General features: G+C 34.0%; 3 protein-coding genes and 1 long non-coding RNA gene across 7 annotated transcripts in view; 2 read left to right on the plus strand and 2 right to left on the minus strand.

Moving 5' to 3' along the window:
• The first annotated feature begins 278 nt into the window (after positions 1-278).
• LOC107014970 lies at positions 279-6,367 on the plus strand. The gene is made up of 2 exons (XM_015215110.2): positions 279-1,073; positions 5,363-6,367. Exons 1-2 carry the CDS (start codon positions 516-518, stop codon positions 6,110-6,112), a joined length of 1,308 nt encoding a protein of 435 aa, XP_015070596.1. The 5' UTR covers positions 279-515; the 3' UTR covers positions 6,113-6,367.
• A 3,995-nt stretch (positions 6,368-10,362) lies between these two features.
• Positions 10,363-11,672, plus strand: LOC107031277 (trans-resveratrol di-O-methyltransferase-like). The gene is made up of 2 exons (XM_015232593.2): positions 10,363-11,118; positions 11,207-11,672. The coding sequence occupies exons 1-2, from the start codon at positions 10,363-10,365 to the stop codon at positions 11,507-11,509; spliced, it is 1,059 nt and encodes a 352-aa protein (XP_015088079.1). The 3' UTR covers positions 11,510-11,672.
• A 433-nt stretch (positions 11,673-12,105) lies between these two features.
• LOC107001989 (protein LNK2) overlaps positions 12,106-19,106 on the minus strand; it is a 16,217-nt gene continuing 9,216 nt past the window's right edge. For 3 of the 4 annotated variants that reach the window (XM_015199946.2, XM_015199930.2, XM_015199940.2), the window contains 2 exons: positions 12,574-12,934; positions 12,106-12,472 (listed from right to left, as the gene is read on the minus strand). In XM_015199946.2, the coding sequence (XP_015055432.1) occupies positions 12,586-12,934 (349 nt within the window). In that variant the 3' untranslated portion in view covers positions 12,106-12,472; positions 12,574-12,585. Of the gene's footprint in view, positions 12,473-12,567; positions 12,935-19,106 lie in introns of all 4 variants that reach the window. The other variant, XM_015199935.2, reaches the window with a different exon arrangement.
• Positions 14,486-19,088, minus strand: LOC114075994. The gene is made up of 2 exons (XR_003576264.1): positions 19,032-19,088; positions 14,486-18,994 (listed from the first exon to the last, which is right to left on the minus strand). It is a non-coding gene; the product is annotated as an uncharacterized LOC114075994 (long non-coding RNA).

The following is a 19,106-nucleotide window of genomic DNA, read 5'->3' on the forward strand; positions in this document are numbered from 1 at the left end:
TAGAGAAGAAGAAATTAATACCTTATACAGAGCCACGAAAACATCAAATAACAAAAACCAAACATTTAATATAAAATATACATACACATATGTACTTAAAATTAAAATTGTGAAATACAAACGTACAAAAAGATTGTCATAATTTCCGAACGAATTACGAAAAAAAATCTTATCTGTTATCTGCTTACTTTTAAGTTCGATCATCTGTTTCATTATCCACTTCAAACATTTGCAGTGTCCTCCTTTGATATACTAGTCTAATCTAATAATTTACGTAAAAAATATAATTATTTCATTTCCATTCGTTGTTACGATGTTCCATATTCAACTAGTAAACTTGTATTTTAGGTAGTAATAATTTAAAAATGTCATTGTGTAAAATAATTTTAGGAATATTTACTTTCATGTCTCTTCCCTTTTGTCAACATTTCGAAAGATCATATCCTCAAATTTTCCCTCTCAAACTCAATGTACCGCAACAATCACAAAAAACCTAGTACCATCTGTTTGTGAAAATGCCTCAAAGAAGCTCCACAGATCAAGAAATGCCAACACCTACTCTCAGAAGATCTCCGCGGCTTAATGCCGCTGCTGCTGCTGCAGAAGTCATCAAGAAACAGATTGAGGTTTCAAAAAGCCCCACAAAATCGACTGCCAGGTTGCGAAGATCTTCAAGATTGAGTATTGGAACTCCGCAGAACAATGGTGAGGTTAAGAATTCAGAGAGAAGGGTAACTCGTGGTTCTGCTCGGGTTTGTGTCGCCATTGACGATTCAGTTGAGGAAAGAAATGGGGTTGTTACTAGAAGTGGAAAAGCTCGTGTTTCTATATGTGTATTGGGTGGTAGCATAGAGAGTCCTGCCCCATTGTCTGAAGTAGCGGGATGTGGAGAGGACGATGGCAATGGCGGGTTGGGAAAGAAAGAGGCAGGCTTGAAGAGGAAGAGAACCCAAGGAATGGAGGAGAATCATGTTGTTGTTAATGGGTGGACCAATGAACAAGAGTTGGCGTTGCAAAGTGCGTATTTTGCGGCGAAGGCAACACCTAACTTCTGGAAGAAAGTTGCTAAGATGGTAATTTTTGCTACTAGTTATTTCCTGTGATTTTAAAATTGGTTTGTGTTTTATTTCGCCTTTCTATAATTCTATTATCACGGCAAACTAATCAAGCTGAGCATTGAGCATTTATATACTTGATATATAGGGAAAATTGCCTTTACATTTATGTCTATTAGGCCTTTTTTGGTAGGAGTGATAAGGAATAACTAATTCCGGGGTTCATTTTAGGATGAGTTTATCACGTGTTTCGTTTGGATAAAATGCATGTGATAACTTGTTCCCAACTAAACGAGTCCTAAGTATCAAAAACCAGGTATAATCTAGGATTTCAGGTATGATACAAATTGTTTGGTTGGATGCTTTTGGTTCTTATATTCGGACCTACTGTGATCTTTGTCTCTTAGATTGTTGGATATGTTTAAGCATCATCAGTATCAATTTAAGAAGGAAACGATTTTTGCAAATGTAGAAGCTGATAGGTTGGGAATGGTCTAATCAATTTTAGTCTGAATTGTGAGCTCTCTTAGTTAAGTTGGATTTAGCTCAGGAGAAGCTAAGAATGTCACGGAAGTTTCAGATAGTCTTGTATGGTCTTAAGATGCAAGATCACTCAACATTTAACCAATTTCAAATAGCTGCTTTTACTTTTTCCTCCTCTTTCAAGGGTTCGGCTTCCCCTCCCTCCCCTCCTCTTGGCAAGCAAAATGAACCTGATAGCCTTCTTGCTGCAAAAGATTTGCTGTATAACTTTAGTACCAGACAAATTGTCCAACTCTTGGCTCTTTACAAATGTGAACTGGGAATTTTATTTCTTTAGAGAAGAGAAACAGTTGATGGGTAGAGACAATCTCTTTCCATATTTAACATTACTAAAATCGCCCATAAGAAGACGATATCCTTATGTAAAAGATACACAATATCAATCTTAGATCAAGTACAAGTCTACAACTATATTTTCTCGTGTCTCATTCCCTTCTCTATTATCATCCGTGCCCTTTTCATTTGTTAATAAGACCCAATATTTTGGACCGCGAAAGGCGATAAAAGGCGACAAAGGTTTGCCTTGCCACAAAGCAAGGCGAGCAGCGAGGCGCTCCCCTTTTTGAAGTGCGATACCAAAAAATTAAAACATTTAATTGAATATATAAATAATCAAAATCTCAATAGCAATAGCATATAATCAAATATTTCAATTCAAAAACTGAAAATAGATAGTACATACATAGAACTTGAATGAGAAAAAAACAGAACAAAAGTCAAAACAGTGAGGAAAAAAACACAGGTAGAAGTCACTCTAAAGAAGGAAAAAGAAATAGAGGAAGAAGAAATACGTATTGGTGACTTTGGAGTTGCCGAAAAAGTTTAGCTAGTCGTCTGAGTAGTCTTGTCGAAAATCCTAAAATTACCTTTTAACTTTTAAAACCCTAAATTTTTCGCCTTTTTTAAGAAAATACAAAAGGCAACACCTTTCTCGCATCTTGCCTCTCGCCTTTGTCGCCACGGCGTCGCCTTTTGACAAACCCCTCGCCACAAAGCTAAAAGGTGATGAAGGGTCACCTCACCTCTCGCCATTGGCAAAGAGGCGATCGCCTTTCACAACACTGATAAGACCTAATTCTCCAACTCTCTCAGTGGCTTCCTTCCCCTACCATGTCTACAACTTCATTCTTTTGCCTTCTTGCTATGCTTCATTTTGCTTGGACAGTCAATGTCATCTAGTCCACTATGAACTTCTGTCACCTTCCAAATTGCTCCATAATGTTCAACCCTCCGCTGTTTGGTTGGTTCTTATTGAAGAAAGAAAAAATCTCACATCGTGGTTAATGAGATGTGTGGTTTCTTTCTAAGGCTTGCTCTATCCTCTCTGTGAGCTAACTATTGGGGTGTGAGTTAGGCTAGGATCCATCTCACTTGCCCCAATAGTTAGTTCAAAGAGAGAAGGATAGGGCTAGCCTTACAAGAGATCACTCATCTCATTAATCACTGATATGAGGAAGATTGTCCAAGCCTTATAAAGAGATCACTCATCTCATTAACCACCGATGTGGGACTTTTTCATTCTTCAACAATTCTTAATGGAAATGCTAAAGAGGAAATTGGATTTATTTGCCGTTGGAAGAGGGAGAAAAAGAGACAGATGGAGAGGATTCGAACCCTGAACGTCATGCATAGTTTTAGAGGAGTTTACCACTGGGCTATCTCATTTTCCTTGTCATTGAGGGGGTTCAAAATATATATATTCACATAATACAGAAATTTTACCTTATATGGTGTAATTTTTTAACGAGGGGATTGGGGTGAACCCCCTGGCTTACCTGTGGGTCCGCCCCTACACCTAGGGTAAAAAAGTGGAAGAAACACAGTTCTTCTAATTTGAGATTTTGTCCAAGTAAAAATGAGTCCTGTTTACTTCTAATACGGTATTCGAAAACTGAAATTCCATTAATGCTGAAAGGAGAAATTTCTTAGTGAAGTAGACGGCATTCTACAGTGGCATGAATGGAGTTAAGATAATCTTTACTCAGACAAATGGAATAAGGAAAATGATACTGTAATTATTTGTGTGATGATTTTATTTTCCTTATGCCATGAAATATCGAAATAGCAAGATAAATTCTTGCAGGAGTGAGAAACCAAAAGAGACAACAAGCATTATTGGGGAAAAAGGAAGAAACCACAAGAGTGATCTCTAAAGAATAAAATCAATGCCGTTAAAGCCTCAGTTGTCAGAATCTAAGTTGGCGAACTCTTCACTTTGGGGGCAGCACCCATGTCGACACGACGTGGGTGTGGGATCCATACCGGATATGGTCACAATTTTGGGTACTTTGACCAAAATCAAAAGAGAGATTTGAGACAGATATAATAATTGTGGATACAACTTAAGAGTTAACAGTAAAGAGATGCATTTGTACTCTATAATAATTACATATTCTAGCTTGCACCCAAAATTTATGCATTCCTTTCCTTCCAAATAGTCCATCATAATTTAGGCACGTCTTTTATAACTCTATTTTTTGATGTTTGAATTATTTTTAACCGAATCCTCGCACCCGTACGTAGATTCATACCCCCTGATCTTAAGATTTAGATCATGAAGGATCCGACTTGTAGATCCACACCCGTATCAGACACCCTCAGCCTCACCCGAGTCCAAGGAACTTAGGTCAGAATTAATTGAGAATTGCTACAGATTGCATGCGAAGACTGACTAGTGGACTTACTTCATCTGGTGAAAGTAACTTTTAACAACAACATTTAAAACCTGTGAGCAGCATGATTATGGTGCTGAGGAGCAGTACTTGATACTTCAGGCAGCCAAATGCCATACTGGTTTTATCTATTGCTTGACGCTTGTATGACGGCGCGTCTATTGATCAAAATGAAATAAAATAAAATGAGTTCGTGTCCAAAATAAAAGCAAGGTAGCAAGTTGATTCTGCATAGAGCCTGTGCTTTAGGAAGAGGTTGAAGGGCTTGTCCGCTATAGGCTTGGTGATGTTTCCAAAGCCACAGGGTGAATTAAAATACTTCAGGTGATGAAAAAATAAATCACCGCAGTATTTCACGCTTATAAGTTAGGATGTAGGACTTCAGTTTGTCCCTGAGGCTCAGCATAGCATTGAAAGGTTAATGCCATCTGCCTTGACCTGTTTTGTCTCTGCGTTCTGATGATGTCTCTTTTTATATTTTACTTATGGAAAGAATGTAGGCCAAAAGTGAGGCTGTCAGACTTATAGAAAGTTTGGCAGGAGCATTTGATCATTCGTTTATTCCTGGGTTTTGGGTGGTTGATCCTGAGCTTTACCCAGCTGTGACTGGAAGATGGAAAGAGGTTCCAAATGCTGAACTGTCGCGTAGTATTAATATACATAGATGAATTAAGAATAACATGGTAGTGGATTATCTAAAATTGCTTATGGTGCTGTTTTTTATTTTTTTATCAAAATATTTTTGCATACCTACAGCTCATTAGGACACTAGCTGCTAAGCAAATAATCTTGGGAGTATATACTTCTCGTCAGCTTTCAATTAGGAATTATCAGAATTGTTCTCCACCTAGAAATGAATCTAGATCCTTTATTAATACCAATATGTTAGCAAGTGGTGTTTGTAAGCTATGATTTTCTGATATCTGCAAATCAAATATTTAAATCGAAGAAAGTTATGGTAGATATCACTTCGGGCTATTCGTAGTTGTCCTTGTCAATATTGACATGATAAATTTAGTTTATAGTAAAAATTTTGAACCTCTGCTTGTGATCTACATGATCATCTGAGTAAACTTTGGACTTGTATTGCAGGTGCCTGGGAAATCAGCAAAGGATTGTTTTGACAAGATACATTCGGATTTTTTAACCCCACCTCAGCCTCAACCACGTTCAAGGGTTAAAAAGATGAATACATTATCTCTTTCTCCGTGTGCAACGAAATTGCTTCAGTCCACTGAGAAAAACACAAACAAGCGGAGGCATAGCAAGCCAAAGAACCATCTTTCACGCAAGGCTGTGAGACAACTACTGGAAAAGCAAAGTGATGCAGATCGAGATAAACGAGGAGACTTCTTCAATGCTCTTGAATCATCAACAAATCCAACTGATGGGGCATTTTGCCAGGAGGCAATTTTTGTCACCCCAGAGCGCAACAAAGAAAGTTTGCTTAGAAAGTGCCTGGAGAGATCGTCTTCAACCCAGAAAAAACACCGTTCTCGATTAAGTGATTCATCTGGAGCAACTCTTACCAGCCCACCAGTTCTAAAGCCAATTAAGAATAAGGCCTTACATGACAAGTATGTTGATCAGCTACATTGCAGGGAAGCAAAGAGAAAGGCAGCCACTTCAAAGACAGCAAAGGGCAACCAAAACAAGAATGAGAATGTCATAAAGCCGGATGTTATTAAAGCTGCGAAAAATGCTCTAATATCTGAAGCAAGAGATGCAATCAACCAATTTCAAAATTTACAGACACGCGCCATGAACAGTTTCAATGATGATGAAGATGATGATTATTATGATGAGAACCATAATTCAGACGATGACGAGGATGCCAGATAGAATGTGGAGGACATTGGCTTTTCGCCTGGTGATGCTAAGCCACATTGTGTTAGCCCAAATTTCAGTAAGCAAACCCAAACTGTATAACAGAGTTCTGAACCAAATTTCTTGATTTGGAGTTTTTGCAATAAGGCCTGTTGTGTATAGACATGTGAAGTAGAAAAAAGTGGCCAAAAATAGTAAATTTTCTGCAGGGAGAATAGTTTGTTACTTTGATGATAAAAATGTTTGACATTCATATTGTTCAAGTCGCTACTAATGTCCTCGTTAGTTAAAGCCCAACTTTTATCTATATGAAAATGTGGAGAGCCAATGACTATGCTTAGTAGACTAACAGAGACGCTTGGTAGAGTGTATAAAAATAATTTTAAATAGAATGTATTAGTAATGTTTGCATTAGTAATGCATGTATTAGTTATGCTTGCATTAATTATACCTTAGATTATTTTTATGCATTGTTTGATTTGATGCATTAAAAATACAATACATTGCATTAATAAATATATTTACAAAGATACCCTTCACTATTATGGTGGAAAAGATATAAAAAATGTATTTCAGGGGCAATTGGGTCTATAATTGAATCAATGCATGCATTAAACCATTACATGGTTACTACCTAGAAATCTATTATATTAGCAATACACAATGAAGTGTGTAACATAAGTAGGAAAAGAGTACCAGACAAGGTACTAGTGATACACAAGGCTAATGCATGAATTATTTTTTTCACATACACTCTACCAAACAACCACTTAATTAGGGATCGTTTGCTATGGTGTATAAGAATAGTGTGAAGTAGAGTGTATTAGTAATGCTGACATTGCAAATCGGAAAAAAAATGCTACTTTTTTTTTGGATCTTGGTTAATACTTTTGAGAATTTAACAGAGTAGAAAAATTTATGATTTGATATAAATATCGTGTGTGGATAAGTTTTATTTAAACAAATTTCACCAAACTACATTGGACTTTCAATGTTAGACTTTCGTTAGGATTGGACCCTAAGTTTAACACAAGCACATAAGTTAATATACCAACAAAATGAAAGTAGATATACATACCATGATCCAAAAAATTTCATGCAAAAGTTTCAACTAATCCTAGTGAAAAGAAAGATTAATCCATATATTTCATAGTGTATATATTATAGAATAATTGATACAACATTAGAGTAAAAGATAGAAGAAAGAGTAAAAAGGGATCGAAGAAACAAACTAGAGGAGGGAATAAGTGAACTTGATCATATACAATTTGAATAGAAAAAAAATAAGCTTATAAATCTTAAATATTATGGGGTAAAGATTTTTTAAACAAAAATTAAAATTAAAAAAATCGTTATAATCACATGAACCTTCCGTATTGATAAATAATTAACTTAAAATAAAGAAAAACAATTTAATATGATCAAATTTATGATACTAGACTAGAGTTATATTACAATGTGAAATTGACATACAAAACAATATCCTTAATCATGAGTTAATTTATCATCATCAACTAAATAAAATATTGAGTTGCTTATTAATTATAGTTCATTTCTAATCTCACGTATTAATCGTTTTCAGACTTAGGCAATTTTCAACTTACAAGTATCAATCATTGACGGGATCAACTGGAATCATAATAATTTAAAATTGGATCTTATCCTAATTATTATTTATTATGCCCCTTAATTAACATATTCTTTTTTCTATTTACAGAATTTTATATGGCCTAGAATGAAGAATGAATTTAAATATTGACACGTATTTTTTTTTGGATTCGGCTCCTCTCCATTTCTTTTCTTTCCATTTTCTTCAAATTCCTATTTGGATAGTGACACATGGCATAGATTAAAATAAATGGTTAAAATTTAATTTTCAAAATAAATCTCTAACCATGATTTAATTAATAAATACATTAAAGTATTAAAAATTATTATAATATAACTATCTTAGCAACATATTATCTTGTTCTAGGGGAAAAAATTCTCTTCCTAAATTTCTTTTATACGTAAGATTTTTTAAAATTTTCTTTTGAATAATCTTTTTATCTAATTAACTGAATAAAAATATTGAAACTATAATTAACTATCGTAGGTATCACCGTATTCATAATCTTATTATGAAACTGAAATTAGTTTGTTAAAATGGTTTGATTATCTCTAGGTAATTTATTAATCACGGATCAATATGCTTTTAACAAAAGATTACAATAAAACTATATTATATAAATGAAAAAAAAAGATCCTACCGAAAAAAAGGAAGAAAACTTTTCTTTTCTATATTTATGGACAAGATTATTTGTTGCTAAGATTGTGAGATTATAATAATTTTAATATTCGATATATAATGTATTTATTAACTAAATCATGGTTAGAGGTTAACTTTGAAAAATTAAATCTTAATCTTTTATTTGAACCTATGACACGTATTATTAATCCAAATAAAAACTTGGGGAAAATGGAGAGAAAAAAAATGGAGAGAAGCCGAATTCTTTTTTATATATATTTTACATCAAATAGTATGATGAGATACTCATTTAATAAGATTAAATTATGACATTGACTATCTATATATAATTAATATACAATTACGTAGCACTTGCTTTATTTTATTTTATTTTTGATCGTGCTCTACACATTTGATTAGCTAATATAATTGATTCTCATATGTCTAAAATAAATGATATACTTGATTTTAAAAAAAAAGTCAATTTTTATTTATAAAAATAAGAAGATTGAGAACTAAATATTACATATTTACTATTTAAGAATATTGTAAAGGTGCTCATGAATTATCATTCTTCCTTATATTTTTATCATGACTCAAAATTAACATATTTTATTATTTCATATTTGAAAGTAATTTAATTTTACTCATGATAAAGTTATTTTCTTTATTATAATATTAATGAAGTTTATTAATTTTAGAGAAATAAAGTGCTATGATAATAATAGATTTTTTCTAAATAATTCTTTTATTATCCGGAAGTGCAGATATTAAAATTGATTTGCATCTCATTATAGATTTTATATCATTTATTTATACTTATTAAGTTATGGTAGAAGTTTATTTTTTACAAGTTTCTTTTGATCATGTTTTAATTCTTTTAAATCATTACAATCTTCATTAAAAAAAATATCTAATTTGATTTGAGTAAAATTTAAGGGGGAAAAAACTTTTCAACCTATTGATCTAAATTAAAGTTAATTCAACGTACTAAAATGTTTTTCAAGTGTGGCATCAAACATATCACCTAAAATGATGAAATTAAAATGTTATTTTGAAAGAGATTATTTTTAAAAAACAAACTCGAAAAAAAAAACAAATCATTCCTTTTACTATGGAAAGCTTATAATATTTAAAAAAAATTATGTTATGACAATATTTTAATATAATATAATTTTTTTAAAAAAAAGAACCATGTAAATTACTGCATTTAACCTTCACATGATAGTTGATATTGGAACTACCCCACTAACATCTCGAGATTCACAATAAAAGAACACAGATTTTTGAAATGTGATAATGTTTGCCAGAAATCTTTTCAGAAACTTCCTTAAATATATTTTGAAAATTACTTACTCCCACGCTTATTTACTTGTCCATATTTTCTCTTTTAGCTGTTTCTATTTACTTGTTTATTTTGATAAATTAAATAAGAACAAAAAGTATTTCCTATTATACTCTCACTTGAACTTGTTGAAAATTTCCTGAGTTTTAATTTATCATTTTTAATAGGCATAATATATAAATGTGCCCTTTAACCTGGCTTCAAATTACATTTATACCCTTTAACTTTGGATGTGCACAAATAGAAGCTTAAACTTGTATAAAGTTGAACAAATAGACACACGTGTCCTACATGTCATTCTGCATGTCATTTTTTGTCCTATGTGGTGTTCTACGTATATTGTGTCGCGTAGGACTCATGTGTTTATTTATTTAAAAGTTGAATAGTTAAAGTGTCTGTTTGTGCATTGTGAAAGTTGGAGGTCAAAATTAAAATTTGAAGCCAAGTTTAGGGTTCAATATATGTATTATGCCTTTTTGATACATAATTAATAAGAGTAAAATTGTAACTTCACTATGCTAGCTATTGTTATCTAGATATGTGTGTCATTTCTAAAATAAACAACTACACCGGGTGATAAAGTCTTTCCATTTACTACTGTATAATCTCATTTTATAGTTCTTTCTATAAATATATACATGCCCTTGGTAGCTAATTAGTTGACAATTCTAAGAAAAAAAAAGTTGCATGAAAATGTCATCGAGTGAGAGTACTTCAAGTGAGCTTCTTCATGCTCAAGCTCAAATTTGGAATTATATTTTCAATTTTGTAAGTTCTTCGGTGATAAGATGTGCGTTTCAATTAGGAATTCTTGACGTTCTCTACAAACATGATAAGCCCATGTGTCTATCTGATATTTTTGCTCAACTGTCTGTGGTCAATTCTTCAAAGGTTTCCTTCTTACCAATTTTAATGCAGTTTCTTGTGCAATCTGGTTTCCTAAATCAACATGAAGATCACTATTTTCTTACCCCAGCTAGTCGCCTTCTTGCGAAAGATGATCCTTTCAATGTTAGGTCACTCTTGCTTCTCAATCATGGTCAAGCCTTTTCAAAAGCATGGCCTGAGTTAAGTGATTGGTTCCAAAATGATTCTCCAACTCCTTTTCATACCGCTCATGGAAAATCTTTATGGGATTATATTGGGGAAGAACAACCTAGTGTACTAGGTGATATTTTCAACGATGCATTGGCTAGTGACTCCAGGTTGAATACTAATGTGCTAATTACAGAGTGTAAACATGTGTTTGAGGGGTTAACATCGTTGGTAGACGTTGGTGGTGGCACTGGTACTGTGTCTATAGCCATAGCCAAAGCTTTTCCTAACATAAAGTGCACAGTACTTGATCTCCCTCAGGTTGTAGGTGACCTAAAAGGAAGTGGGAATTTGGACTTCGTTGGAGGAGATATGTTCGATATGATTCCTCATGCTAATGCCATCTTACTCAAGGTACGTACAATTTTAGCTACAAAAAAACATTTTATTCTATCTTTCAATCCTTTTCTCCTCAACTTATTTCATCATTGATATGGAATAGTGTGTTCTACACGACTGGAATGACGAAGATTGTGTGAAGATACTGAAGAAATGCAGAGAGTCAATTCCAAGCCGGGGAAAAGGAGGGAAAGTAATAATCATAGATACTGTTCTGGAGGATCCGAAGCAGAGCAATGAGTTTGTTCGAGCACAACATAATATGGGTATGTTGATGATGGTTCTTTTTGCTGCCACAGAGAGAACTGAGAAAGAGTGGGAGAAGCTCTTCAGTGAAGCTGGTTTCACTGAGTACAAAATATTTCCCGCTCTAGGTTTAAGGTCTCTTATTGAAATTTACCCTTAAATGAGAGATGATTGAGAGTGCTTGCATGTTTCTTTACTCTATTAGTAATGATTTTGGTTCACAAGCTCCATTTTAATCTATATGTTCTTGTTATACTATCTTGGACTGTCACTGTAATAATGATCTTTTCCGTTTGGTTTAACTATTCTATATTCAAAACCCACAGACTCGACTAATTAATTCAGATCCATAGAATAATTAGGGTCCACGACCCTTTTGTTGTGACTAGAAGAGGAGTCACAACCCAAAAATATAATATAAATTTAACCTCAAACTTAATCCTGAGATGTTCCACCGTCCATGTTTCCCAAGAAAAAACTGTAAAAATGGGTATCTTATGCACATCTGTATCCAAACCGAACACTCAATGACTCTAGTTTTATAAATAGGGCACAATTTCAACATAATCAATTCTCAGGAAAAAAATTGGTCTGTTAAGTGTTAAGTTGCAGAGAACTTACATTGTTCTGCTCTACCTTTGAAGTGAATTTTGCATCTGCATGTTAGTGAGGCCTAAAGTACTCGAACTCAAAGAGTGATGGGACACCCTTCAAAAAGACAAATTCATCAAGCGCATCCACATTTCCCCAACAACCTTACCAATGTGTATCTATTATCATATAGAACAGTACAAGTGGGAGTTCTGAATTGAAAATCTCAAAGAACAGACATAGGGAACACATGGAGCATGATCAAAATTACAATATTGCGACTTCTCGTTGAATTGTTGAAGTATGTACCTTCATTATCTTAGAACCTTCAGTACAACAAAAAACAATAGCATAGCGTACACGTGCTGACATCATTTACCTACAGAAGTTTGTTGTAGTTAATTTTCTTACAGAAGGTAAGAGAAAAACATACCACACCAGCATAAAAGATCTTGGTTTCTTCTTCCAGGGTACAACAGAGACTCCTAAAACTTCAAATCTTGTAGCTCATTGTTGCTCAGTGTCCAGTTGGCTGACAATGAAAGAAAGGAGCCTCATTAGCAGTGAATTTGTTTAGTCATGAATTAAGTGTGATAAACATATAAGTTAAATGGAAGAAGAAGTTACCCTTACATATATCTTGTTTCACGATGTGGCTTCAACCCCAATAACACTACCATCTGCTCCTTCATTGTTTGACGCATTCTCAGAAGTCTCGGTGCAGGGGCTACTCCTCATTATATCCACTTCATTATGAGAGGTAGAAGCTTTTGGTCCCTGGAGAGCTGTGGTTGAATTAGTTTCAGAATTCTGTTGTGAAAATCTGCTTGGGAAGCTTGGTGAACCAATTGCTTCTCTTTCACAATTGAGCATTGAAAACATTGATGACTTGGGAAATTCAGCAAGTTTTGACGGCAACTCTGATGGATTGTAGAAGAGCAGATGAGCTACAGTGCGGTCTATTGGATTCGTCTCTGTCTCTACATGGGGTGGTCTGACAATTCAGGGAAACAGAAAAATAATGAATATGTACACAAAGCGCTGCAGATGACTTCTGTTCCCATAGATGAATATGAAAGAACAACGAAACTAGTACTGCAATCCCACAGCTATTCACCCTCATAATTTAAAGTAAATTCAAAGCTTATATAAAGATGAGTAATCGAGAGTATAGGACACATTTCAAAGCTGAGATCAGTTCTATAATGCATGTAGCAATAAGATGTAGGGAGATCCTCTCTCCTTTCCTCTTTCTGCTAACCATGGAGACCCTGAATAACATGTAAATTACGGCTCAGAGGAATAGTAGACTCAAAGGGTTCAAGTCAACAGCAGGCAAGGTGATTGCATGGAAATTACACATCTATTTTATGCTGCCGCTGATGCAATTATCCTATGTGATGTAGATGTGGAACTTATGAAGATCTTCAGAATTATTGTGACAATATTTGAAGGGGTCGCGGGATTACATATGTTAACTGGATGAAGAATTCTATATTTACGGTTCATAACCCTCAATATTAGGAGGAGAAGTGGGAATTTTTGCATACAACTTATCTTGGCATGGTACTTGGAGCAAATAGATAATCCATGACATTTGGAATGGGATTTTAGATAAATGTGAGAAGAAACTTACCAGATGTAAGAGCCAGTATTATGTCTTTAAGTGGCAGGCTAATTTTCATAAAAAATGTCCAAGATGTTCTACCTACATACATGATATCTCTTTCCCCTATCCCCCCTTAAGTTGAAAAGGGAATGGATATGTTGAGAAGCAAATTTTAGTGGCAAGGAAACAAGTAAAAAAGAGGAGTCCATCTTGTCAAATGGAAAACCCTGACGTTCAACAAACAGCAAGGGGGGCTTGGTATAAAGAATCTAAGGAAGCAGAATCAAAGTTTGCTCATGAAGCGGCTATGGAGTTATTCAAATGAATTCTAATTTTTTTTCATCAAATAAAAACTAATCACTCTGGAAGAAGCTGATTAAAAAGAAGCATGGAGAAGAAGATGCATGGAAAACCAAAACAGTTAACATTGTATATGGGGTCAGTGTTCGGAAGACTATAGAAATCTATCGCAGATTTTCAGTATCAATATTAGCTTAAAAGTTGGGAATGGTCACAAAATTTCTGTTTGGGAAGACAACTGGTTAGGATCAGGGCTACATCTTGGTAGCTTCTATCCCCATATTGATGAAGTTTGGAATAATCAGGGTTGGGACCTCAGTTTCAAAATGCTTCTAAATGATTGGAAAATGGACAGAATCATAGGATTCCTCAACTCTCAATCTCTTCAATGGAGTCTCACTAGAACAAGATAGATTACGGTGTTTGAGAGACAGTTCAAGAGCAGTTTCAGCCAAGACAGCATATCATACGATGAACCATAAGAACAATCTTAATATGTAGTGACCCTGGAAGCAATTGTGAAAGGCCAAGATACCATCCAAAGTGGCATGTTTTGTTTGGTTGGTAGTTAAGAGGGCTTGCTTGACACAGCACAGACTGCAGAGAGGAGAATACACCTTTGCTCTATCTGCCATCTATGTGGAAGAAATGCAGAAACAAATAGCTATCTTTTTTTTTTGCATTATAAGGTGACTTCTCAACTCTGGGACATATTTCTAGCAATGATCAGTTTGAGCTGGACAATGCCAATGAATACACTAGATATGATATCTCGCTGGAGTAGGAAAGGAGGAACAAACGCTCAAAAAACTAGTTGGAATATAATCCCAGGCTGCATATGGAGGAGTATCAGGAAGGAAAGGAATTCAAGATGTTTTGAGAACAAAAGCAACCCTACTCCAGAAGATAAGGCTTAATTGTATTCTGCTTTTGCATTTTGGTGTAAACAAGAATATATAAGTGACACAGAGACTCTCATACAGTTCCTAGAGTCTCTATAGTTATCTAGCAATTTTCTGTGTAGCTTTTACTCAGATCACATTCATTGTAACTTGGTCTTCACAGGCCCTATTAATTTCAAAAAAAATGTTGTTGCTAGGATAAAGCTATAATTCACATTCTAAATCCATTCGCACGAAGATTAGTTCCGCCTTGCATGGGTTCTTTGGAACTGATAATACATTAACATTCTGAAGTTAATGAATAATTCTACTGAATTCAATATAGAGTCTCTATTAAACAAGACCACCCTGGGAAACATGAGACTGAAAAAGGGATTGCTAGGATCTTTTTTCCTATAAGTAACTAAGTAGTGCATGCACAAGCCTTTCACTAACTATGGATTTGAGCTAAATTACTTTAAATTAAGTTCAAGTACAATTTTGGATAGATGCTGAGGAATCAACCTGATCTAGACAGGCTGCTAATGGTAAAGGGCAATTTGACAAATAAATTTACAAATCTGGGAGAAGAATAGCAAAAAGAATGCAGTCTTTCACACATCATAGGGTAGAACTACAAAGCAGAGATGAAGCAGATAACGCATCTTTGCAACAATTATCAAATTATGAAGCTGTTTGATGAAAGAAGCATTTGTATTGCATAACATCCAATGATAATTGGAAGTCATATCAGTAGTTCCTTCATCTTTGCTACTTTAATTTGGTGGTACTAAGTCGATTAGATGTTATACTTTTCCAACTCTTATTCAATACTACAGCACACAAATTTAAAATCAGCTTTAATTTGAATAGAGGAAATTGGCCAAATGACCTCCAATCTATTACCAGATTTTAAACTACCCACATATTCTTCGCGGGAGTCCTATTACCCCTGAACTACTTAAAATGGATTCAATAATCCCCTAAGTGCTGAGTTCGCAGAGAGAGTGTATATCACTCTCTTTGAGAGAGTGAGTTGCCTAATTTTAATTATCAACAACAAATGCATTTTATGAATAAATAATTTTTCATTAGACTTGTTTGAACACAGCTAACAAATTAATTTTTTTTTTTAAAAAAAAACATACTACCTTTTAATTATTTTTTTAAAAGCCATGGACTCAAGAGTAACAAAATCAAAGTGAAGTAATTGTATATTTAAAAAATACCTTTAAACTTATTGAAAGAAACTAAAACAAAACAATTTCTTCTACATTTTTGAAGAAGGATCCTACATATTCTCCTAAAACCCATGAAGAATCAAAATCAAAAACTCAAATTATAAATTAATCATGAAAATTTTAGAGAGAAAACTAAAGAATGGGAAAGAAAAAAGATGACTTGAATATTCGTTTTTATAAATTGTTAGAGATATAGAAATTTATTGAGGTAAAAAATGCTATTTATTATAGTTAGGGTTGAAAAAATAATTTGGGAAGAAAGGAAGAGGAAGGAGGAGTAATTTTGTTTTTAAAAAATTATTATTAAATGGTGAGATATGCGTGTCAAGTGAGTGTATTTCACCACAAGATATATGCCAAGGAGGAAAAAATTCCACTTTAAAATAGCTCGGAGGGTAATAGGACCCCCGTGAAGTATAGGTGTGTAGTTGGAAATTGGTAATAGATTGGGGAGTCATTTGGCCATTTTCTCATTAGAATATAGAATTATGTAGGTAATATTTCTTGGATCGAGAAATACTATCTAAATATAATAAAATGACTACTAAACTGGTCATATATTTTTATGCTTAATCAAGGACGACCAAGGAAGTACACAGCAATGCATATGAATTTGATGTTTTAAATTAACCTTTACAAAGAGTATAATATTTTTCATCAATTTTTTTTTTAAAATTCAATTATAAGTTATAACATATATGTACACACACCATTGATCTAACATTTTTCTCCTATATACACAATCTTTTCTAAAGGTAAGTTATTCTTCCCGGAGCAACATATTTGATCAATAAGAATGTTTCAGGGTTCTTCAGTTTTGGAGCCGCACCAGTGTTTCACGACATTGGTGTGGGATCCATACCAGATTTAGTCAACCGAATTGGAAATTGAAGAAATTGGAAATTGAAGAAATTGGAATAGCTTGTATAAAGAAATTGGAATTGCTTATTTATGTAATCAAAACAAAAGCTAAGGAGAAATTGAAGAAATTGGAATAGCATGTACATAGAAATTTCCATATCAGTCCTTTTTATTTTATTCTCCTAATGGGATTCTCTTCTTGATTAACATTTTTCCTTGGAATACCTTGTAAGTTTTCCATGTTATGTCTCATAATTTAGACAACTTTTTTTTAGAAATTTGAATTATTTTTAGCCGAATTCCCTCACCCGTATCCGCAGGTGGATCTATATCCCCGGATCTTTATGTTTAGATCATGAAGAATCCGACATCTAGATCCGCACCCTTATCGTAAACCCTTACCAGTTTCAAAAAAAAAATGTTCAATTGTTTCTAAATATGGGAAGGTTTCATTCTTCTTGGGACAAATTAAAAAGGGAAGTGTGTCACATAAAAATGGGACGGAGAGAGTGTTATTTTGAAACTACTACTTATGAGGAGGGCAAATTCATACAGGCATATGATCTGTGTCACATAAAATAGGACAGAGAGTATTATTTTAAGACTACTACTTGTGAGGAGAGAAAATTCACACAGGAATATGAGCCTGTAACCAATGACGAGTCAGTCCAGAATACTTGTCAATTGCCATTATAATAAATGGTTGATCCATTCCCAGATAAAGCTCTAACCACATCTAATTCAATCCTGTCAGTTCTTTTTAAAATTATAGTGTCATAATTCATGTCAAGTATTTTCTAGGGATGGAGTGGTTTGATCAAAACATGGAATTTATTTCTCTTAATGGAAGCACTGTCTGAGACCTGTTAAAAGAAATAGGAATTCTTGGCTTCAAGCATGCTAGAACTTTACTGTATTCAACCACCAATCTAGGTTCTAAAGAGAAGACAAGGTATAATCAAAACTCTGGTTGGGAAACTTATTTATCCTTCCCCTACTGGGTCACATTTTAGTTTTTCAGTCAATATGGCAAGTTAATGTATGATGATAACATTTTATAGAATCTTGAAGATTTTAAAGAGGGCATTTGACAAATGTATGTACTTCAAGGAGAATTCAAGAAGAGACTCAAAATTTCACCAACGCTGATCGAACTGCTTTAATAGAAGACCAAAGATCAACTTCATATTACAGTACCTACATATGAGGAGATTTGGTTACTGGAGAAGTAAGAAACAACTGGTCTATCAAGAGGTAAGGCATAAACTGAAATCAGAACCATGGCACAAGGCAAGTGTAAGAAAATATCGCCTGAAACTTGAAAGAGAACAAAAGTTTACCTAAGCGTCTAAGTAAGAAATCTGTAAAGGCGTACTATGATAACCGATAACCATAAACAGCAAAGAAGAGATCAAGTATGTCACTACGCTCAAGAGCAGAGCACACATTTCTTTTTTACTGGAATGAGTTACAGCTCAATGACTTTATGTAAGCTATGCAGTTAAGGAGATGAAATACAGATTAAATATTTTAGGCAATACTATCCTGACTATTCATTTCTTTAGTTGCCAATTTGCCATTACTCCAATAGAGAATTTTGTGGCACCTTAACTCAACTTTTTTATTAGCAATTACAAGTTATTCACCCACTCAAACTGTTCTGATTTGCAGATATAACTCTGTTTCACCACATATCATGAAATAGTATCAAAAAAGTTGGGACGGAAGGAATAGTTGTTGTTCTTGTAAATAAAATGTGTTATTAATAAATTTAATTTAATATAATATAATATAATATAATATGAGCTGAGTACCACACAAGCAAGTTAAATCAACACATTGCGATTATCCATCTCCCTTAGTATTATAAGAGGAAAAAAAGAAGAGATACTCCCACCTTGCTTTCACCTCCTCAGCTGTGTAGGGGTTCTAAACCTAGAGCTTAATTTGAAGCACATGCTTTAATTTAGAAAGGGGCAAATGAAGAAAAAAATATTTAAAAATAGATATAGTTCCAAAACGTTAACTATAATTGACAGAAGCAATTACATGGACAAAAGAATTGAAAAAACTATGTTTATTGTTTAGTGCCCCCTTCTTCAAGAAACAGCCCATGGGTGATGAGATGGACGCATAAGCAGCTTGGTGCTTGCAGTGATGTGCTGGATAAGCGAGGCAAAGCCTCAGCTGATTTTGCACCTACATTCCGGGCTTAAGTGCGACTAGGACGAGCCTTTGACAACAGTGAGATCTCTTTCTCTTACCCCCCCCCCC

This window comes from Solanum pennellii, chromosome 1 (genome assembly GCF_001406875.1).
Source record: "Solanum pennellii chromosome 1, SPENNV200".
NCBI classification, from domain to species: domain Eukaryota; kingdom Viridiplantae; phylum Streptophyta; class Magnoliopsida; order Solanales; family Solanaceae; genus Solanum; species Solanum pennellii.